This window comes from Podarcis muralis, chromosome 3 (genome assembly GCF_964188315.1).
Source record: "Podarcis muralis chromosome 3, rPodMur119.hap1.1, whole genome shotgun sequence".
In the NCBI taxonomy this organism is placed as follows: domain Eukaryota; kingdom Metazoa; phylum Chordata; class Lepidosauria; order Squamata; family Lacertidae; genus Podarcis; species Podarcis muralis.
Window position 1 is genome coordinate 32,043,075 of NC_135657.1, and position 23,218 is coordinate 32,066,292.

The following is a 23,218-nucleotide window of genomic DNA, read 5'->3' on the forward strand; positions in this document are numbered from 1 at the left end:
CTCAGCCACATGCATATGTTATTAGGGTTCAAATCCGTCGCTGCCTTTCCGCCCACCCTACCTCACAGGGCTGCTGTTGAGGACAGGAGGTGGGGGGGGGGGCAGAACCAGGTTTTCCACCTTGAGCCCCTTGGAGGAAAAGCAGAATATAAATAATAATAATAATAATAATAATAATAATAATAATAATAATAAATAATTAATTTTATTTATACCCCACCCTCCCCAGCCAAGGCCGGGCTCAGGGCGGCTAACAACCAATAATAAAAACAAGTTGATTGAATACAACTTAAAAACAAGATTAAAATACAACATTGAAACATTAAAAAGCAGCCTCATCACAGGAGGAGAAATGCAATCAGCCAGCAGTGCAGATTTATAGGCAGGAATTGCAGAAGGTGACAAAACTACTGCATTCCCTTCTCATGCATCCGTAGCCGCGAGCCACAGATTCGGCCTCATTTCCCTACCGGGCTCCCAACTCGTTGCTGTTTATTTGCAGCACAGACCTTTAAAAACACACACACCCCAACAGAGGAAATACTGACTAGCCTTGCTTCCCATTGGTCGGTTGCCGCCCTGCCCATCTTCCTCATTGGGCAGAAGGCTGGGCATTTCCTGAGCGGCAGCCGCCTGCCTCAATGAGGAGACGCGGCATTCCGAAAGCAGCCTTTCGAGAAAGAGAACGCGCCGGAGCCAATCAGGAGCGGAAGAGCAGTCGAGGGGGTTAAGGAGCCGGGCGGCCAGGTGAAGAAGTCCTGGAACTCGTGGCTTCGGGTCGCGGCAGAATCCGGCCGGCCGGGCGGCGCGACCCAGCCAGGTGAGGGTCTCGGAGGCGCGGGGCAGCGAGCGCTTTCTGCCCGGCAGCTCCCGACTTCCGGGCGTCTTTCTCGCTTTCAAGGATTACAGCCTTGGACTGAATCCGGTGCAAAGGGCTGCGGGCAGCAAAGTAAGACCGCGATGCGAGTGGGTGGGAAGAAGAGGTCGCCTTAGGGAAAAGGGAGGGATCTCCCAGGACTCTCTCCCTGAGGGTGGATCCCTGCTATGGGCCTGAAGTGGGGAACGCCGAAGGGAACTGTGCCCTGCAGACTTCCTCTTTACCAGGGAGTGGTAAAACATTTAAAATGCCTCCCTGCTTTGAATATACTGTATAGTTCGTGAAAGATGCCCAGCAAGCTCTTAGTGCAGGAAGATCTTCAGTGTGGGTGTTATTATTTCTGCCAGGCATAATCAAACTCGGGCCCTCCAGATGTTTTTGGGACTACAACTCCCATCATCCCTGACCACTGGTCCTGTTAGCTAGGGATGATGGGAGTTGTAGTCCCAAAAACATCTGGAGAGCCAAGTTTGCCTATGCCTGGTTTCTGCCATCATCATTATTTTGGGTGTTTTTGCATTGCCCTTTTAAATGAGCACTCCCGAATTCAGCGTTTTATGTTTTTGTTTTCCTGTCCAAGGAAAGTGAAAAGTGTACTGCTGGCTGTTGTCTTAGAGGCACTTATCTGATCACAGTTATGGTACGCTATAGAAAGTGTTGTCTCCAGGCTGGCGTATGAGTTTAATTAGTTAATAGCAACAACAACACTGAAAATGTGAACTTAGCTGCTGCTAGCCTATGACCAGGGTGGGTGCTATCATTAGGCCAACTAGGCAGCTGCCTAGGGTGCAGACTTCAGAGGAGTGCAGTACTGTACTGACTTTAGAGGGGCACAGTTTTCTACAAATTAGTTTTTGTTATAATTTTCTGATAAGATTTTCCTTTTACATTTTGAAGAATTTTATCATCTTTGAAGTAATTCATACATTAGATTTTTTAAAAAAATGTATATATGAAGTAGATACAGTATATAGTATCAACAAAAAATCTACTGGAGGTGTACTTGAGGCTTGCAAAAATTGCAGAAATCATGGATGCACAATGGAAACCAAGGTACTGATGCTGAAGAACTGTGTGGTGAACTTACAGCAATAGCTTGAAGTCTTCCATAGCCTGTGCTGCCATAAAGAGTTATGGGTGATGTGTCTAATGTTTCTGTTGTTCCAAGGATCCTTCTCAAAATTCCATTGTCAGTGGCAAGTGGTGAACATAGTTTGTCATAGCTCAAACTTATAAAAACTTACATACACTCAACAATGTTGCAAAAGAGTTGGCTTGGCATGCATCAGCGCTTGACCTGAAGGAATTAGTGACAAAATGTGCAAAGAAAAAGGTGTGCACAGTGAGATTTTGATGTGCCTGAAATCAAAACTTTTAAGAGACTTAAAATTTTAGCATCACAATTCACAAGCGTATTCAAAATGATTTGTGTGCTAAAATGTTTTCTTTTGTATTTGAGAATGATAATCAAAAGATAGTTGTATTGTTTATTCTTGCAATTTAAATGCAGGTCCTAAGGCAGCTTCAAACAAATTCATCAGTAACTGCATGCTGAGTTTGATTGCCATGGGATTTAGCACAAGAAATGATTTCTATACTGCCTTTCTGCTCAGGCATCCAATGTGGTGGTTTATAATTTTAAAAATAATAAAACAAATGCATAGTGTATAATGGGGGAGCTAAGGGCACAAGCTCCTTGACCTCAGCTTTCTTGCCTCTGGGTATACAGACTTACTTTCTTAAGCAGCCCCAAGGAAGGTTGTAGGACTCGAAAGGTGTGGGGGGGGGAGCCCTGGGATATGTTGATGCTTTGCCGTAAAGGTAAAGGGACCCCTGACCATTAGGTCCAGTCATGACAGACTCTGGGGTTGCGGTGCTCATCTCGCTTTATTGGCCGAGGGAGCCGGCGTACAGCTTCCGGGTCATGTGGCCAGCATGACTAAGCCGCTTCTGGCGAACCAGAGCAGCGCACGGAAATGCCGTTTACCTTCCCGCCAGAGCAGTACCTATTTATCTACTTGCACTTTGACGTGCTTTCGAACTGCTAGGTTGGCAGGAGCAGGGATCGAGCAACGGAAGCTCACCCCATCGCGGGGATTCGAACTGCTGACCTTCTGATCAGCAAGCCCTAGGCTCTGTGGTTTAACCCACAGCACCACCCGCATCCCTATGCTTTGCCATACTGGTCCCTTAATTCCATGGCTTCAACTGAAGTAGCTGGATGCTTTGCCTTTGTCATTTACCCTAAACAATAAACAAGGGGAAATTGCATATTTAATCCTTACAAATTATAATAGCTTTAGTTCTAGTATCGCTTTGTTAGGTTGAATAACTAATTGTGCTTAATAGTTCCATTTTTAACTGAGTAGATTTCTATTTCATCCTTTAAAAACATAATGACAACGGTGCATGTATAAGCTACTCTGCTATTCAAAAAACAAACAAAGCTGTTTATTACAAGAGTGAGCATGAACACACACAGAATACAATAAGCAATGTTAATACTATATAGCAAGACTTCAGGGTCCTTCCTTATTTAAAAGGCAATATCTGCTTTGCAGGTACTCTGATTCAGTCACCCACATGAAATGTCCAGAATCCTGGAAATGCACTGCTAGTTAGTCTTGACTAGGGCTGGGTGATATTTGGTTTTCAACATAGTGATATATCAGCAGTGAAACATCACAATATACCTATATCTCACAATGTCTGAAATAAGATGGAGTTATGCAGAGGCATTGGCTGGCTTTCACGTAATTCTCACATTGTGATTTTTGCACAACACACACTCACATCATGATTCACGATGCAGTCGTACCTTGGAAGTCAAATGGAATCCGTTCCGAAAGTCCGTTCAACTTCCAAAAGTTGATGTTCGGAAATCAAAGTGTGGCTTCTGATTGGCTGCAGGAAGCTTCTGCAGCCAATCAGAAGCCACAGAAGCCCCGCCGGATGTTCGGGTTCCGAAGAACGTTAGCAAACCAGAACACTCACTTCTGGGTTTGCGGCGTTCTGGAGCCAAAACATCCTGATTACCAAGGTGTTTGGGATCCAAGGTATGACTGTATATTGCCAGGTCAAAACTTCTCAAACCAATATCACATTATGGACTTCAAACTGGTTTCTGGCAATATATCAATATACCAGTATCACCCAGCCCTAGAGTTGACAGTGATGAGCTGGATCAACCAATGGTCTGACTTGGTGTAAGGCATGTTCTTTCCCACAGGGCAACATGGGGGGGGGGGGGGAGAGAGGTGGTTCAGCTTCTGCAGGTTGTGATGATTTCCTTGCTTGACCTTCATACTCTCATTTTCCACCTAACCTTGAGAATGTTTCCTTGGGTGTCAATCCTAACCATTTCAGGGAAAGCAAAGTACCTTTTAGAACAGTAACCTTGGCTCCTGACTCTCTAAAGATTGCATTGTTCTAACCTGGCACATTGTAAACAAGATGCCTTTTTTTTTGTTTTATAATGATATGCCAGCTGGTGTTGTGGGTAAATTAGCAACTCACAATCCCAGCTGGGGACATAGCATGAAGTAGGGCTAAAAGTATGTAGATATAAAAGTTTAGCAATGGTGTGCAAGAACACCAGAAATTGCAAGTTGTGCAAAGGTTACCAGAACAGATTGTGTTGTTGGGATTCTGATATAATTAAAAAAAAAAAAAACCGGGCTCAGGGCGGCTAACAACAAATTTAAAACACTTAATTGATGCAACAAAAAACAGCATAAAACAATTTAGGTTGAAAATCCATCCAATAAACATTGATGATCACCAGGGCTAGCTGACTAAATTAGACCTCTTTGGGCCAGTGAGGAGGCCAGGGCAGAATTAGCTGTGGGATCCCAGAGCGGGTAATCTTCATAAAAAGGGGAGAGGGAGGGAAGGAAGGGGAATAAAAATTTGAAAGCCAGATGGAATAGCTCTGTCTTACAGGCTCTGCAGAAGGAAGTTAAATCTTGTTCTTAAATTTTGTTCTTAAAATTGAAAGGTGCTACTGTTGAGGATTTCCTGGGAGCCTTGTCACCTGCCCTAGAGGGAAGCCCTGTTCCTTAACTGTGTGGGAGTAGATTGCAGGAGTTCAGTGGGGAGGAAAAGGACTCCATTCATGCTCAGAGGTACTCATTTAGTCATACGTGTTTTTGCTTTTTTAAGGATGCATAGTCAAAGATGAGAGAGGGTAATGTTAAAGGAGCAATGGAGAGAACAACAATATATTTTTTTCTGTTAAAAGTACTAGTAAGAAATGTGAGGGCCGTCTCTCAAAAAGGCCTATAAAGAAAGTGGAGTGCCTACCTGTACATTCCATGCTTGTCTCACAGTTAGACCTGTTTGCCATGTGATTAGAGAAGCACAAGTGCTGGAAGAAACCCCCAGAGCCTGTAGATTTAAAGGACCATGTAAGTGCACAACAGGAGCAGATTGTGTCTACTTCTAAAATATCCACTCTGTAGATGAGCCCTTTTCATGCTCCACTTCTGTGCTCGTGCAGCAAATCTTGTCATGTTTGTTTCAGTCAACCTGACTCCAGTGCGCCTGATAATCACAAGCCACATGGGAGCTTGTTGGTCCCCTTGCCAATTGCTGCTAGTCCAAACAAACACGCATCATCAGCAGTGCGACACAACACACACTTGAGCTCTTTAAGCATATGTTCTGTGGAGATAGCATCTCATTTTTTGTTTTCCAAAGCTGAAGAAGACACAGTGATAGAATTGCAATGCAGGAATCTCTACTAAAGCATCCATGGCAGATGGCCATCCAACCTCTGCTTAGAAATCTCCAAGAAAGGAAAGTCTGGAACCTTCTGAGGGAGTCCATTCCACTGTCGAAGAGCTCTTGCTGTCAGAAAGTTATTCTTGAGGTTTAGTCAGAATCTCCTTTCTTGTAACTTGAAGCCATTAGTTTGGGTCCTACCCTCCGGAGCAGGAGAAAATAAGTTTGCTCCATCGTCCATGTGACAGCCCTTTAGATATTTGACGATGGCCATCATACCTCCTTTTATTCTTCTCTTATCCTGGCTGAACTCCCACAACCATTTCCAGAGCCTTGTTGATCATAAGATGTTTTGAACTAGAGGGGTGCCCTTGTCCAACTTTCCACAGTCCAACTAGACCCAACAGTGGAACAAAAGCAAATGCATCTGGACCTGGAAAGACAAAACTGACTCCATTTGTGAATTAAATGTCCAGCTTCACAACCTAGAAACCAGACTTTGCCAGCTGGGTGCCTTCTCATTGTTTTGGACTGCATATCTAAAATAACCCAACACGTGCTAGCTAGGGCTGATGGGAGTTGTAGTCCAAAACATCTTGAAGGCACTCATTGGTAAAGACTGCCCTAAGCCATACATTGACATACACATAAAAGTACAAATTTGCATAGGGGTTAATTCAGACTGGATTTGTATATATCAAATTCTAAAACTGGCCAGTAGTCAAGAGCAGCCAGTTCATACTCTCCTACAGCAGAGGAACTCTTGAGGCTGAGAGAGAGAAGAACTAGCATAAGGCCAGCCATGGAAGAGATTTGTTTATTTTTATTTGCTATTATCGAAGTATTCAAAGTTGGAAACCCTTGCTGGTCAACTGCAAACCATCCCAGTGTCTCCCCATCTCTTCCTTAGAGGAAGCTGAGCGTGAGTTGGGCTTATCAAATAACAGGGAACAAGTGTAAATATTTCATTTTGCTTGGTCTAGATTACAACATGGAGCAAGATGATAGGTAGAACTTAGCATAGAATTGAAGTTTCCTAATTCTCGGTAGATTTCAACCTCTGAGGCCTGGATTTCAAACTTGGGAGGCCCTGCTCAATGTTACAAAAATCCGTATCGAAGGATAGCATCTAGAGATTCAGAACCACTTCCAGCACATGTGATTTTTCCTTCCCTTTGTGTGTGGTGATTATTATGTTCCAAAGTGTTTTCAGAAAGCTGTTGTGAAGATACAGCCACAAATCAGTTTGGGCAGGGCGGATGCTGAACCCTGCGATGAGGTAGGGAGTGTGTATGTTGTTTCCCCATTGGCTTCCACCCTACCGTAGGCTCATAGGCCGCTCAGAAGCTGAATCTAAATGCATTGGTGCAGCATTGTGCTTCTTTCAGGAAACAAAAGGGAACAGCAATCTGGCATGAGTGTGAGTGTGTATGGCGGGGTCAGCAAGGTTTACCGGCCATGGGCTGGATCATTCCCATGGAAATCATCCGTGGGCCGGACAGATGCAGCGCAATGCCGGAAATTGCGTCTGTGCATATCTGTGGTGCCCAGGAGCCGAAAATTGCGCCTGCGCACACGCGATTTCTGGTATCTGCACGTGTGCAGACGTGATTTCCAGCACCGCTCGGTGAGTCCCCGCGCCGTGCTGCACTGGTTTAGTGCAGCGTGCGGGGGACTTGCTCAGTGGGTGGCTCAGTTTGGGGGCCAGTAAACAGTCTTCATGGGCTGCATCCAGCCCATGGGCTGCACATTCCCGACCCCTGGTGTATGGCTCTGTCCACGCTGATGCCCTTCAGTCCTGGAGGGCATGTTACCACTGCTTATGTGTATGGAAAACGTGACTGTGAACCATTCTAAAAGGCCAACTTTCTGTGCAGTTTACTACTTTTCAGTGAATGAAGGTTTCCTTTCCCCAACCATTGGTTTAAGTGTGTTTCTTTGATTGCAACTCGCCATCCCCCCCCCCCACCACCACCACAGGCGTATCTAGATGAGCAGCAGTGGGTTTTCAGCAAAGGATCTTGCTTTTCTCTAAGAGGCAGGTGATCAGGGAAGGGAGATTAGGTGGGTAGTAAAGGGACCCCTGACCATTAAGTCCAGTCGCAGACAACTCTGGGGTTGTGGTGCTCATCTCGCTTTATTGGCCGAGGGAGCTGGCGTACAGCTTCCAGGTCATGTGGCCAGCATGACTAAGCTGCTTCTGGCGAACCAGAGCAGAGCACGGAAACGCCGTTTACCTTCCCGCCGGAGCGGTACCTATTTATCTACTTGCCCTTTGACGTGCTTTCAAACTGCTAGGTTGGCAGGAGCAAGGACCGAGCAATGGGAGCTCACCCCGTTGTGGGGATTCGAACCGCTGACCTTCCGATCAGCAAGCCCAAGGCTCTGTGGTTTAGACCACAGTGCCACCCGCGTCCCTTTAGGTGGGTAGTAGTTCTCCATCAAGACACTCGGAGCACATCCCGAACTTCCGGGATGTTGTCCAGCTTTCCTTTCTTTAGGAGTTGGCTTGTAAGAGCCACAGAGAATCATCACAGTGCAGAAGTGCCATTAATCCTTTTCCAAACCAGTCTGTCTATCTTTGGAACTGTGGAACTCAGAATTCCTATATTCTTTTGCCTCAAGGCTTTTCCAAATTGTTTTCCGTTACTTCTGCCAAAAAATGGACACCTCTCTCTGTGTGTCTTATATTTACAGTATATGTATATATGAACTTTTAAGTAGCACAAAATACAGTTCCAGAGTGTGGATTAGTTTAGCATAAGATCCACAAGATACATGGATGCTTCCCTGTCTCAGTGTATCTGGCAATAGAAAATATAATTTGGCATTGCTAGTTCTAGCTATTATCTAAAAGAGTTTAAAAATCCTTTTTGTTTAGGCTGACCTCCTATTTTAGACTCTTAATTGATGAGTTTAAATTTAGAATGTTTTTGTATTCAACTAAGTCCTAAGAACAGGTTCATTAATTTTGGTGGGTTGAAGTTTATCACATTCATGAACTTCAGTGGGTCTACTCTGAGTAGGACTAACATTGAATATCACCCATAGGGTGTTTTTTATGTTTTACTCTGCCGAAACTTACACAGGCATCTTCCGACTACGCTGACACGCACACTGAAAACTGTGAGAGGGGGCGGGCGGAACAGGGGAACCCCCACTTGTACACTTCCAGAATGGAACCCCTGTGTAAGTGGGGATTCCCCTGAAGTTTTGTGCCGATGCGTATAAATTGCCTAGTTTTTCTTCGTTTTAAATTGTATTGTGGGCTCTACTCAAAATAAGTTTGTAGGTGTCATGATTTTGACTTTTTCTTGCCGTTCTCCCATGGCTCAACCTTTTGTGGGCCTCTAATAGAGCACTGCAAGGTTCTCTGTGAAGGAGGAAGCATGATCACCTTCATGAACAACTCAGACAGCGAGGAGGAACCCTGCAACGAGAGAACGTCCTTGATGTCGGCTGAGAGCCCCCTTCTGCCTTCTTACCAAGATGACACACAAACACCAGAAGCGGGAGAAACACTCACGCACAGGGTAGGTGTATTTCCGCTTCTGGGAAGAAGGAACACTTTGTAAAACACTGATCTTGTCCTCTGTGCAGGTTCTTCCTTCATATGCCTTCCTGAGTCGCTTATCTGTGTGGGGGTTTTTTGCTTGTTTTCAAGCCTTAGAATGAGTGACACAAGGTGGAGGCGATATTCCTGTTAAGAGGAGCTGGTGATGCTCAAATTCTCTAGAACAGAGATGGTCTGGAGACCAAATGTAGCCTTCTGGACTCTCCCCATGCCACGGCCTTCACTAGCATTGCACCTTCCTCAGGTGCTTTTTTCTGGCTGGAATGTCACATTCCGAATGTGTAATTAAACTGAGCAAAAGCATCTTGCTTACTTGGAGCATCAAATTTTGCGTGTGAGTGTGTGTGTGTGTGTGTGTGTGAGAGAGAGAGAGAGAGAGAGAGAACCTCTGACTATAGCATGACTGGAATGTAGCATATAGTCCAAAAGTAAGAGTGCCATCTGTGTTTTGCCTATGCTTCTGCCTGCCGCTGTTATGTGACACACACACCCTCCTCAAAAGATAGCCCACTAGCGAATATGGACCTTTGTCTGAAAGAAGGTTCCTCATCCCTGTGGCAGAACATAGGCAAGCCCTGTGCACACCAAAGTCTCCTCAACCTCCAATCATTTGGGTGGGTTATTGAATGGAGGGATTGCTGAGGGCAAGGAGCACTGCCTGCGCCTTCTGTTTTCCAAGTTATACCCTGTAGAACAGGCATAGGCAAACTCCGGCCCTCCAGATGTTTGGGACTACAATTCCCATCATTCCTAGCTAACAGGACCAGTGGTGAGGGATGATGGGAATTGTAGTAGAGTTGTAGAAGATGCTTTTTTTCTTTTCTCTTTTACATTTTGTGGGATAAATGAACTTTGGTAGGTTGGCAATTGAGCAGATGAGCAGAGTGGGATGGAGCCAGGGTAACTGGTGATCCCGGTATAGGACCCTCTCGGGAGGGCAGGACCTGCCAGCTGCTAACCCCTGTTGCATGTTCTTCCTTTGTAGAAAGGGCGTCCCGGCAGCAGTGGGAGCTCCAACAAAACGGCTGATGGAAACGCGGCCGACACGGAAAGAATAGCCAGAGTGCTCGCTGCCGTGGATAGCGAGGAGGAAGAGCTGACCTTGAAATATGGAGCGAAACATGTGATCATGCTGTTTGTGCCTGTCACGTTGTGCATGATTGTGGTCGTTGCAACCATAAAGTCGGTGCGGTTTTACACCGAGAAGAATGGACAGCTGTAAGTAGTCCGTGTCTGACGCTGGGTAATGTGATTGCCTCTAAGGCTACATCCAAACAAGCCTCCTTTCTTTTCATTTGATCTTTTGCTGTCCTCCTTTCTCTGCAATTGACCCTTTGCTATTCCAATACGAATCTCAATCCCTACTTACTGGAAGGGTCAGCTCTGAGTCTAGTTGATGCACCTTGTTTCTGCCACCTTTTCGTCAATTAGAGTTGGGGATTTGCATTGGCTTAAGTATATTGCTGATCGATTTGTGCCAGAGCAAAACCACTTTTTCTTAAAAAAAAAAAAAAAAGACATGCTATGCTTTTCTTGCAGGATTTATACCCCATTTACGGAAGACACGCCCAATGTGGGCCAGCGTCTCTTGAACTCTGTGCTGAATACCATAATCATGATCAGTGTCATAGTAGTAATGACGATCTTCTTGGTTCTATTATACAAGTACCGTTGTTACAAGGTAAGGCGATGGCCTAAGATTTGCAAGCAATGAAAACAGACATACCATTTTAGCAGTCCTCACAATGGATCTTCTCAATTTGCCTTGTATACCTGTAAGTCAGAAACCGGTCATGTGTTTTTGCTCCTCCATTCAAGTGTATTGCTCACGTGTGTGTTTTTAAGGCTCAGAGATGTTTTTAAAAGCAGTTTAGATATATTTCTAGAGGTATCATCCATGAACAACTGACAAACTATTTCAAAACTTTTCCAGGGTGGGAAGTGTGTTGGTGATGCCCTATGCCAAGGTAGCCAACCTGGTGCCTAATAGATGTAGGATTTCAACTTGCATTAGCTCCAGCCAGCATGGACAGTGATTGAGGATGATGGGAGTTGTAGTCCAATAGCATGTCACCAACACCACATGGGCTGCCTGGTATAATAAGCACTAGCCAATAGATGCCTTCCACAACCAGCTTTTCTTCACTACAAACAGAAGAACATTGAAAACCTGCAGAATCATTTGATTTAGGCACTCACTTCAGGCTCTCCCTATGGTGAGAGCCCTTTCAGACTTCCCCCTTAGCTTTTATAATGTTATTTCAAGAGCCAAAGATGCACTGTACTATTTCCAAAATTCTGCTATGATATTGCTGGGCAAGTTCTGTGCTTAGACTCAGAATTAATATGCTAATTATCATTTCTGAATCAGACTTACTTCCATAAACGTACAGTCATACCTCAGGTTAAAGTTTCTTCAGGTTGAGCGTTTTTGGGTTGCGCTTCGCAGCGACCCGGAAGTAACGGAACACGTTACTTCCGGGTTTCGCCGCTTGCACATGCGCAGGCACTCTAAATGACGCCACGTGCATGCGCAGAAGCGGCGAATCACGACGCATGCAGACACAGGTTGCGGTCTCTTCAGGATGCAATCGGGGCTCCAGAACGGATCCCGTTCGCATCCAGAGGTACCACTGTATCTTTTTACCCTGTCTGTTTATTTCCCTGTTTGGCCATAGTTCTGAGTGAGAAGGTTTGGACTGATACTGCACCTTGCATGGTACAATGGTGATCATGCAGTCCCAAAACTCCCCTTCCAAAAATTTGGGGATTCTCATTCCTTAAATGAAAGGACTGATAACTTGGTCATAGGCAAGGAGGAAGTCCAAATTTTAGATTCAGCAACATGGAATGTATGGTCATCCAGTAACTGGTTTAGTGTGGTTTTTGTTGGCAACCCTACAGATACTAAGAAGGTTGCAGGATACATCATTTTGTGCCTGTCTACAGTATTTCAAATGGGTTTGGGTAAACAAGCCATTTCCATGGGATTAGACTGACATGGAGCTTTGAAAGAGTTTCTTCATGTCATATGAATCAATTTTTTAAAAGACAAAATGAAAGACCACTTCATTCCAAAATAGGTCAAGAAACTTGATTGTGTTGAAGCGTGAAATTGGTGTTTTTAAAACAGGCCTGCACATTTTGTAACCCATCGAGCAAAGAGCAGCCCACCTGCCATATATGGTGGTCCACAAGGGACTTGATTAAACTGCCTGTCCTTGCTGTCTGCCTGGGATTATGAAAACAGAGCTTGGCAAGCCACAGTACATATCTGGTGGGCTCTGTCCAGCGGGGAGGTCAGAAATTGTGCAGACCTCCTCTTTAAACAATCCCAAGTGCATCAAGGAGAATATCCAGCAGTTCATTATGAAGAGTGAGAAGTTGGGAGATGGCAGGTCTTCAGAAGACACCAAAGAGTGCTTACGCAACAGCTTTCCCCCCTCTCTCTAAAAGGAGAGACTGCGACCAGTTGTTCATCTGCTTTATTAGTTATTTTGGATAACCTCCCAAGAACTTAATAAAGCTCAGGCACTTTATTAAAGAGAAGGTAATTGAATGTTGTAAGGATTTAATGAAAGAGCAGGAAGAAGCACTTGGAGAAAGCACAAACGCCTCTTTAGGTAATGCATAGCAAATGCATCCCTTTGCAAAGAGTTGTATTTCAACAGTATCTGGGTGATCCCTGCAGGCTTCCTAAGGGGCTATGCAGTAAAGTCATATCATAGGAGGTTGACTTAGGCTAGTACAGGCATGGGGAACCTGCGGCCATCCAAACTGGCAAATTTCAAAAGATAAGGGATCAGATTACCAAGAGAGGTTGCCACTTAGTTTCTATGAATCAGGTTTTGTTTGTTCTGTGTCCCCTGAACCGATAAACCAAATAGTGCATGTCAATTTCAGGCCACATGGGAGAAAAGTGCATCAAAGTATAACATGATGACACTGGCACCCAAGCAAGGAGGACACCACGGTGCCTCTGAACTGAAGAGAATGTGGTGTGCCAAAGATTCTTGGGACCTGTAATAAGGAGATCTCTGACAAGTACTTTGGAGCAGAAAGATGGGAAACCTTTTGTCCCTGTGTTCCTCCCAGATGCTGTTGGACTCCAGCTCCCATCAGTCCCAGCCAGTGGTCAGGCATGATGGGACTTACAGTTGAACAACACTTGGAGAGCCACAGGTTTCCTATCCCTGATCAAGACACTGAACAAAACTCACAAATATACACTGACCTTTCACGTTTTTGCTCAAAGTCACTCTGAGCCAAAAGGTTACTATTCCCAGGGCTTTCTAGTTTCATCTTTCCATTTCTTGCGCTTCCTGATTGCTGCATCAGAAATGTTTCCATAAAGCAAACATGCCTTAAAGCCTGATGGATGGTTGGTGCATCTGTTTCATTGCTCTTGATGTTAACCGTAGCAGCATTTGAAGTCTGATATCAAGGAAGCCCTGGAAAGAGAAGGAACGAAACACCTCAAGAGGGAAGCCGCATGTTCAAAATCTTTGGCACATAGGTCTAAGCCATGGTGTGCTTTAACCATGGTTTGTCCAAAGCCTGTTTTGTTTTCCAGCTGCTCTTGGCTTGGTGTTTCTGTGGTGTGGCAGGTGTTTGGGATAGGGTGGCCAAATGAACCATGGTTGTTGGGTTCAGACATAACTCTAAACTATACTTTGTCAAGCCATGGTTCACTAGACACCTAAAAAAGCAATGGCTTCGCATCATAGTCTGATGCTAAAAAACTAAACTATAGTTTTGGGTTGGATTCAGAAATTCAGACAAACCACACTTGGCCAAAACAAGCCATGGCTTCACGCTATATGCAAACCAAGCCATGGCCTGAAAAACAAGCAGTATGGTTAAGAAACTGGTTGAGGAGAGCAGCACTTCTTTGATAAATCTGTGCAAAGCAACGATGTGTACCACTGCCTTCTGTTTTAACAGTTCATTCATGGCTGGCTCATTCTCTCATCTCTGATGCTGCTGTTCCTTTTCACCTACATCTACCTTGGGTAAGTGTGAGTAAGTGCTGTTGATCCTTAGCAACTCAGCAGGGCTAGACAGAAGGCAGAGACCAGCCAATGACTGTGTCAGTAGATTAGCATGAGTTTCTGACTTCTGAGTGTTTGATAATAACGAAAAGATTAGAATCCCTGATCTGTTTTACATCAGGGCAAAATCCTCATTACATTGTTTGTAATGTTGTCTTCTGGTTACTTTGCGAGCCACCCAGAGTGGCTGGAGTAACCCAGTTAGATGGGCAGGGTACAAATGACAACATCATTCTTCTTGTTATTGCTTGTTTCCTTGACTAAACTTCTTTTTCATTTTGTTCTGCAGTGAAGTGCTAAAGACCTACAATGTGGCCATGGATTATCCCACCCTGTTCTTCTTCATTTGGAATTTTGGAGCTGTTGGGATGATTTGCATCCATTGGAAGGGGCCCTTGCACCTCCAGCAAGCCTATCTCATCATGATCAGTGCCTTGATGGCTTTAGTCTTCATTAAGTATCTGCCTGAGTGGTCAGCCTGGGTCATTCTGGGAGGCATATCGGTTTACGGTACGTCTGTAATGGAAGAGATTTCTGGGTAATGGAAGAGATTTCAGGGTGATTTTTTTCCCCGTTCATCGCATTCTTTAGCTAGGAAAAGGGAAACTCACAGGAGCTAGCCTAAATCGGTGTTTGTACCAGCAATATTTCATAGTCAGCTAATGGCCCCTTTTCTATTACAGTGTTTTTCAGGGGGATGGCTGAGAGATGAACCCTTGGGAACCTGACTTGTATCAATTCGCATAGTCCTGTCCACAAGGATTAGCAGTGGCTTTCCAGGGTTCAACAGAGGACATTCACTTTTGCATGCACAGCGAATTTCCACCTGGATGACAATAAAATAATTGACAATTTGTTTTTGTCCTTTTAATGGGCCCAAGATCTCCTCCTTGACACATCAGCTTCCTCTGCAAGCATTGCAGAAGGCTTCCTAGAAAAAAAAACTGGGAAAAATATCAGAAAGATTGGTGCAGGGATTAGGGAATCATGATGAATGGAACAAGTTGAGAAGCTCTGTTTATGTTTTTGACATGAACTGTCAACTGTATATCCCTTCTATATCCCTCCCCTGTAACGTTCTGTGAATGGAAGTAAAGAGGAGAGACCCACCGCTTTTTTGTTGTCTATTGAGCCATAGTTTGAACCAAGTATAGTTTAGAGCAGGGGTTGGCAAGCTTTTTGGGGGGTTGGCCGGTTCACCACACCACAAACCTCCTGGTGGGCCGGAGTGCGTGTGTATGTGCGTGCACGGCAAAGGGGGCTTCTCTCTCCCCCAGACCCTCCCGTCCCCCTGCCTACCTAGGGTGCTGCCGAGAGGCAGAGGGTGGCAGCGGTGGCGGAAGAACAAGCAGCCCGAAACGGCCGTTTTTGGGCTGCTCAGTCTGACAACAGCATCTGCCGCTCGCAAGGGCAGACACAGAAGCCATGCTTGGCAGAGCGGCGGCGGCGGCAAACAGCTTGCTCCAACAAGGGGCTGCTAAAAATGCGCTCAGCCAGCTCAGCCCAGCTGCCTTCCTCCTCTCGGCCACACGCAGCCGCCACTCACCCATTGGCCAGGGCCTCAAACCTTAGCAGGCGATTGGCTGGCAATTTGCTGCACCAGGGGGAGGGAGGAGGTTCCGCCGTGGTGAGGGAGAGGGGGGAATGGGGGGGGAGGCGTCCGCACCGCGGAAAAAGAACCATGGAATCCCCACGCCAATCCACGGAAACGGCCTTGGGCCAGTTCCAGGAGGCTCATGGGCTGGAACCGGCCCATGGGCGTTAGGTTGCCGACCTCTGGTTTAGAGTTGCATCTGAACCCAACAACCATGGTTCATGTGGCTGCAGCTGCACCTACTTTTTAAGTGTAGGTTTGTCAGTGACAAAACTACTCTCCCTTCTCTCCCCTCCCTGTTTTTCATCTGTGTTCTCTCTGAATCGGTCCCAAAGGTTTGAGAAGGATCCAAGTTGCTTTAGGCTGTTTTGGAGGACAGCCACTTCACCCTGGACATAGGTTAAATCTCTGAACTGACCCAGTTTCAGATTCATCAGAACCAAATACTAGCTCCTCACCCCCTGGTTCCTTCCCATGCCTTGAGGTTGTTGCCCAAGGTCCCTTTTTCAAATTCTCCCACCCAATGGGGTTTGGACAGTGGCCATGTGTCTGCAATGGTCTTCTTAGAGGTCCGCCCGATAAGTGTCTATCTGACACTAGGTAAATACCTCTTTTGTTTTCCCAGGACTTAGTTTATTTGGTTGGGGTAGCACTGCAGTAGCTCTGATAATTGTTATTTCTCTGCTCTGCTTCCATGCCATGGAGTTGTGTTCCTCTGTTTTCTATTTTTCAAAGTGGTCTTTTTGACTTGATAGCTGTGTGTTTTTAATTTGCTGCTCATGATTTGATTTCTGATTATTTTATCTTGTAAGCTGCCAAGAGGGCATATCTATAAATAGAACAACCCCTTACACTGCAGTGACTGAAATACGTCTGCCGTGCATACTTAAAAACAAAAATAAGTAGGAAAAAATGACCTGCTGCTAAATGGCAAGAAAATGAAATACGAAGTGATTTGGGATCAAATTGATTTCTCTCTCTCTTTCTTTCTCTCTCTCTCCAGACTTGGTGGCTGTCTTGTGCCCAAAGGGGCCGCTCAGGATGTTAGTGGAAACAGCACAAGAGAGAAATGAGCCCATATTTCCGGCACTTATTTATTCGTGTGAGTAAAACAGAGGGGGTGTAGGGGCGTCCATTGCAGAATATACCCTGCAGTGTAGCAACATTGACTCAGGACCCCAATACCTCAAGGACCACCTCTTTCCATATGAACCTACCCGGACCCTGAGATAATCTTCTGAGGTCCTTCTTTGTGTGCCTCCTCCTCAAGAGGTGTGGAGGGTGGCAACACGAGAATGGGCCTTCTCTGCAGTGGCTCCCCGTCTACGGAATGTTTTCCCCAGGAAATTTTACCTGGTGCCTTCAGGTATACATCTTTTGGCGCCTGGCAAAAACGTTTCTTTTTAACCAGGCCTTTGGTTGACCTTATTAACATCCTATGCCCTTTTAAAGTGTGGCTCTTGGGGGGAGTGTTATTGGGTTGTTTTTATTTTGATTATATATATTGTGGTTTTTATGTTGATCTTTACTGTGAACCGCCCTGAGACCTTCAGGTATAGGGCGGTATATAAATTCAAACAACAACAACAAATACAGAAAACCTTCGATCCTCCAGCCTGGAACTGAGAATGTGAAGTGCAGCTGTTTGATGAACAGGACACAGGTGTGGGCAGCCTGAGGTAGTTCCAACAGACCTTGACACCTGCGCATAAAAGCAAGCCCTGCCGAGGGTGGCAAGCTTGCAGCTGCCACCAAAAAGGTGACACTTTCTCGGTTCCCTGGTTTGCACATAATGGGGAGAAATTGGCCTAATGTATGCTGTGGTCTTTGTGCTTCAGCTGTTGCAAAGTGGTCCTGGTTGTCATCCATGGCTTCATAAACCATGGTTTGTTTTGCTAAAAAGCTTCATAAATGGAATTGCTCAGCTTATGAAACTCTGGATAGTTGTCCAAACACAGCCAGCAGAAGTTCTACTTCAAAATGAAAAATCTGTTTTGGCTTAACAAAACTTCAGAAGCAGAGTGTTTCTTCAGTTTGGAGAATTTTTTAAATAACAAACTAATGGATTGGGCAAAATAGTTCACACTGCAACCAATCTATGTACAGTGGTACCTTGGTTCCTGAATGGCTTAGTTGTCAAACAAATTGGCTCCCGAACACTGCAAACCTGAAAGTAAGTGAAAGTAAGTTTGCAAATGTTTTTGGAAGCCGAACGTCTGACGCGGCTTCTGCTTGAATGCAGCCAATCAGAAGCCACACCTTGGTTTTCGAATGGTTTCGGGCATCAAACGGACTCCCAGAACTGATTAAGTTCAAGAACCAAGGTACCACTGTACTGATGGGTAAGTGTAACTACCTGCAATGCATTATATAATATGGAATATGGAGCTTCGTCATGTATTATTTTCCTTTCTACTCTATAGCTACTATGATGTGGACTGTGGGAATGGCAAAACAAGACAATGCACGAAGGAGGTCTTCTGAAGAGACATGGGATCAAGGTGACCTATGCACTCTCTGTTTTGTTTTGTTTTGTTTTGTTTTTAAGTCTTCATTTGCTTATGAATAGCATGTGAATTCATTCTGAAACATCTCGTTAGTTGGGAAAAACGGTGGATGTACTTTGCTGACTGAGACTTCAATGACACACAGGGGGGGGGTGGCTACTTTTGATATTAGACGTTCTAAACTTCAGTGAAATAGTTAGCATTGGCCATGAAAGGAGGGCCAATTCTGGCCCCTCTTACAATTATGTATGAGTGAGAATCTCCCAAGATTTTTCTCGGACCCAGATCTATTTGGCAGTGGGCTCAAGTACTGAGATCTGCGGGTGAATCCCTGATTCTATTCCAAATGTTCCGGATGCTAGGATGCCTTCCACTAGGAACAGGGTTTGCTGCTGTTGTGCTTGTTTTTAAAAAAAAACACTGTAGTCCCTTTTTCTTTTCAAATGCTGTTTCATCAAGTCTTTGTGGAGTTGGTGTACCGTGTTGGCCTGAATATAAGCCACACTTTCCCCCCAAATTCTGACTGTGAAAAGTGAAAGTATGGCTTATGTTCATGACCTTATGGTGTATGGCCAAGAGTGTAGGGCAAACAGCACCAGGAATGTGGTGAAGCAGTGCCTGCCGTGCACATAGTTCCCCGTCCTCTTCCCCAAGGCCGGGAAAGGAGAGAGCGAGGAAGGGGAAAGGCCATTGGCAACACAGCGCAGCACAGCTCTCTCCCCCCCCCCCCCCCAATATGCAGCCATGAGCAGTGAGGATTGGAGCAGTTTATATTTGGGTATTTTCCTTATTTTCTCTCCCCCCCCCCCCAAATTTTAAAGCAGTGGCTTATATTTCGGTGCGGCTTGTATTCGGGCCAATATAGTATTAAGGCTGCTGCTTCTTTCCGCCTTCATCGATTTGCTCTCATCGATATAGTTCTGGTATGTGTGTGTGTGTTTATGATACTTTCATTATTATTGGTTTCACTTTGTGCTGTGAACTGCTTCATCAAATTAAGATGAAAAAAGTGGTATATAAATATTGTATGGAAATCCTTGCTTGAAAAACAGTGAAATGTTTTGACACATACTGACTCTTTCTTACAACTGACTTGTAGGCAAGTCTGTAGAAAACTTCAGCTTATTTATGCTTGTGTGCATATATATCCAATAATTGTATATACTGACTTGTTGCGGGTGGCTTTTGGTCTTCTCAGCAGAAGGAGCACAGAACCATGATGATGGTTGTTACACTGAGCCAGCCGTTCCTGACATGAGAAATTCAAGAACAGACCATCCAATCGATCCTCCCTTAGAGGAAGAGGAAAGTAAGTTGAGACCCTTTTATGGCCACTTTGCTGGTATTTACACAAAATATGAATTTGGACATTCTGTTCACCAGCTTGGTGTCTTCTACATGTGTCTGGCTGGTGCTGATGGGAGTTGAAGTTAGAAACTTCTGGAGGGCACAAGGTTGGTGAAGCCTGCTCTAGTATCTTTAAAATGTAGGAAGCTCCTTTCAGATTGAGTCTGTTGGTGCCTATAGCCAAATGCCATCCTTTGGCTAGAAGCAGCTTCCAAAGGCTTCAGGTTAGAGGTCTTTACTAGCCTATATTATCTGAAAGCTTTCAAATGGAGATGCCAGCTACTGAACATGACATCTTGTACCCAAAGCAGCTCTGCTCTCTTTGGTCCTTTTGTACTAATTTATGCCAAACTACATGCCATGACGTGGGTGGCGCTGTGGGTTAAACCTCAGAGCCTAGGACTTGCCGATCAGAAGGTTGGCGGTTTGAATCCCCGCGACAGGGTGAGCTCCTGTTGCTCGGTCCCTGCTCCTGCCAACCTAGCAGTTCAGAAGCACGTCAAAGTGCAAGTAGATAAATAGGTACCGCTCCGGTGGGAAGGTAAACGGCGTTTCCGTGCGCTGCTCTGGTTCGCCAGAAGCGGCTTAGTCATGCTGGCCTCATGACCCGGAAGCTGTACGCCAGCTCCCTCGGCCAATAAAGCGAGATGAGCGCCGCAACCGCAGAGTCATCCGCAACTGGACCTAACGGTCAGGGGTCCCTTTACCTTTACTTTTACATGCCATGAATTGGAATGGAAAGGTTTGGGGCTATGGCAGAGTTCTTAACATCTCCCTGGCATTTTGAGTGTCAATTTCTGCAGCAGCTGATAGTATTTTGGGGAGGGGATCATTTCGGTGATGAAGCTGATATCTGGGGGGATGGAGGGGGTTGCTTTTATGATAACGTGTGTGTCCGCGCACATGCTTTAAAGGATTTTTGTATTGTGCACTTTTAGAAGTGATTTTGAGAGTTTGTGAAAAGTGTCTAGGAAACTAAATTAAAAACTATTCCTGGGAGGAGTCTTGGAATGCATCTGCATTCCGATGCATTCCAGTGCTTTTTCCACAATAGTTCTGTGTCCTGGAAATGCTACGATTACAGATCATTTGCTTTGTCAGTACAGATGGTGATGTTCAGTTAGGATTCACATGGGGTTATGACCCCAAGGCTTCCCCTAATGATTTGTGTGGACATTATGTATGCCTGACCATGAACTGGATCAGAGACAGATTCAAAACTTTGGAGAATTAAAATCCACACTTCACTCCCCCCCCCCCCCAAAAAAGTTGAGTGCATCTCAGAGTAAGTGCTTTCTGTCTCCAGAACCCACCTTTAAAGCAGAAGGAGTTCTCTGCATCTCAGATGTTTTAGCCAGATTAGTAAAGGTAAAGGGACCCCTGGCCATTAGGTCCAGTCGTGACGGACTCTGGGGTTGCGGTGATCATCTCGCTTTATTGGCCGAGGGAGCCGGAGTACAGCTTCTGGGTCATGTAGGCAGCATGACTAAGCCACTTCTGGCAAACCAGAGCAGCACACGGAAACACCGTTTACCTTCCCACCGGAGTGGTACCTATTTATCTACTTGCACTTTGACATGCTTTCGAACTGCTAGGTTGGCAGGAGATTATCTTAGCCAGATTATTTTATAGGAAAATAACTTTTCTCTTGAGAAGTACCTCTCTGGCATGGCCAGTAACTGCATTTCTTAGTATGTCTTCTCAGAAGGAAGCCCTACTGAGTTTAGCAAGACTTACTCCAGTGTAAATGTGTGTAGGATTGAAGTTCTGTTAAACAATCTTGCATTGCTTGCTATGAACTCTCCCTCGTGGCATCCAGTTCCTGGCAAAAGCTAAAGAGCGATATCCTACCGACAAGCAGAAAAATGCACTCTTATTTTTTTAAAAATTACCCTTGATAATGCTGGCACAGATCTGAAATGGATGTAAAGTATAAGAAACGTGATCCAGTTTCTCTAGATCAGTGTTCTCTTTCCCCACCCACTAGAGAGCTGCCAATGCCATGATGATTTTGGCCCCGATAAGAGCGGAGAACGGTTGGTGATAACGGCACTGCGTTTCTTGTCAGAATAGAAATTCCGTAGAGCTGATGGAATCCTTTCTTTCCCTCCCTTCTAAACAGGAGGCGTCAAATTGGGCCTTGGGGACTTCATATTCTACAGTGTACTTGTGGGCAAAGCAGCCGCCACTGCTAGCGGTGACTGGAATACAACTCTGGCTTGTTTCGTAGCCATCCTCATAGTAAGTGAAATCGATAGGTTATGTCTTGGTGTTATGCCATAAAGCCAGGCTAGCTGAATCGATTTCAGCTGCGGAAGATGCCTGCCCACACGGGGCCCACCCCCTAAAAGGTGAGAACTCACCCCACAAGAACTCGGCCATGTTGGCTGGGGTTGATGGGAGTTTGGAGTCTGAAAACACCTGGAGGGTGCTGGGTTGGCGATGGTTGGTTGATTGAATGATTCTATTTCTATGCTGCTTTTTATTCAAATAAATCCCAAAGCAGCTTACAAACAAAAGATAAAAATAGCATTATGGACAATCACGAATACAGCATAAATCGTATAAAATACTTAACAAATCATCAGTGAAACAATCACAAATCCCAATTAAAACAATTCCCATCTATGTAACTATTAAAAAAACAGCTAGGAAAATGAGCTAAACATCACAGTTACACCAAAAATCATATTATAGGATTCACAAAATACGACAGCATTCGTACCTATAAAACAATATTAACAACATTAACAAAATAGCAACAAAACAAACAAAGACCTCTTGAATTTGTACACTTGCTCTCCCCTCCACCATGACTCATAAACTTTCATTCTATTCAATGCATCAAAATACTTTCTACCTAGAAATTTGCACATTAAGCAAGGTAAGAGGAGGTTCTCTGCAGTCCACAAAAGTTTATACCATTATAAATCTATTAGGCCTAGTGGATTTAAGCATAGCATAGACCTCAGGTATATGTCGGTGTATAGGGTGGTGTATGAATTGAATAAAGAATAAAATAATAATAAAATATGTGTCTTGGGATTTTGACCTTAGTCTTTTGAGATACTGCAAGACACTTCCAATATTTTATCTATTGGTTTTTATCTCTTAAGGGGGCAAATAACCCGGCCCTCTTCCGAGTAACGTTTTTCTCCTCCTCCTTAGGGCCTGTGTTTAACTCTTTTGCTGCTGGCAGTATTCAAGAAAGCGTTACCTGCCCTTCCCATCTCCATCACCTTTGGCTTGATCTTCTACTTCTCAACAGATTACCTTGTGCAGCCTTTCATGGACACCCTTGCAGCCCACCAGCTATATATTTGAAAAAAGCAAACAAAGCAGTGGTGATCTTCTCTGGAGTCTTTGCTGTGCAACAGGACATTTTCCAATAGATATGGTTTTTACTCTTAGTGCCATATATTTTTCAGGAATCCCAGTAACAACACGTGTGTGAGTCTCTCCTGAGACTCAGTAGCCAGGTCCTTCGGTTTCTGATGTGAACAATTTGACTGGGAGCAGGACGCACGCAGCCTGATCCTACCTGTG

General features: G+C 44.9%; 1 protein-coding gene across 3 annotated transcripts; it reads left to right on the top strand.

Moving 5' to 3' along the window:
• Positions 1 to 664: 664 nt before the first annotated feature.
• PSEN2 (presenilin 2) lies at positions 665 to 23,218 on the top strand. Of its 3 annotated transcripts, none has more exons than XM_028724499.2 (11): positions 665 to 820; positions 8,957 to 9,132; positions 10,159 to 10,391; positions 10,713 to 10,854; positions 14,118 to 14,185; positions 14,514 to 14,734; positions 16,822 to 16,920; positions 18,242 to 18,319; positions 19,527 to 19,634; positions 21,795 to 21,913; positions 22,841 to 23,218. In XM_028724499.2, exons 2-11 carry the CDS (start codon positions 8,989 to 8,991, stop codon positions 22,994 to 22,996), a joined length of 1,368 nt encoding a protein of 455 aa, XP_028580332.2. In that variant the 5' UTR covers positions 665 to 820; positions 8,957 to 8,988; the 3' UTR covers positions 22,997 to 23,218. The 3 variants fall into 3 exon arrangements, with proteins under 3 accessions (XP_028580332.2, XP_028580329.2, XP_028580331.2); XM_028724496.2 differs by having other exon boundaries at positions 666 to 820; positions 19,524 to 19,634; XM_028724498.2 differs by lacking the exon at positions 665 to 820 and adding an exon at positions 821 to 949 and having other exon boundaries at positions 19,524 to 19,634.

What these genes read in the sequence shown, in the direction of transcription:
- PSEN2 (XM_028724496.2), top strand. Translation starts at nt 8,989, where the DNA reads ATGATCACCTTCATGAACAACTCAGACAGCGAGGAGGAACCCTGCAAC. An exon ending in TTCACCTACATCTACCTTGG is followed by an intron (nt 14,186 to 14,513) that starts GTAAGTGTGAGT and finishes TTTGTTCTGCAG; the next exon opens with TGAAGTGCTAAAGACCTACA. An exon ending in GTTTCGTAGCCATCCTCATA is followed by an intron (nt 21,914 to 22,840) that starts GTAAGTGAAATC and finishes CCTCCTCCTTAG; the next exon opens with GGCCTGTGTTTAACTCTTTT.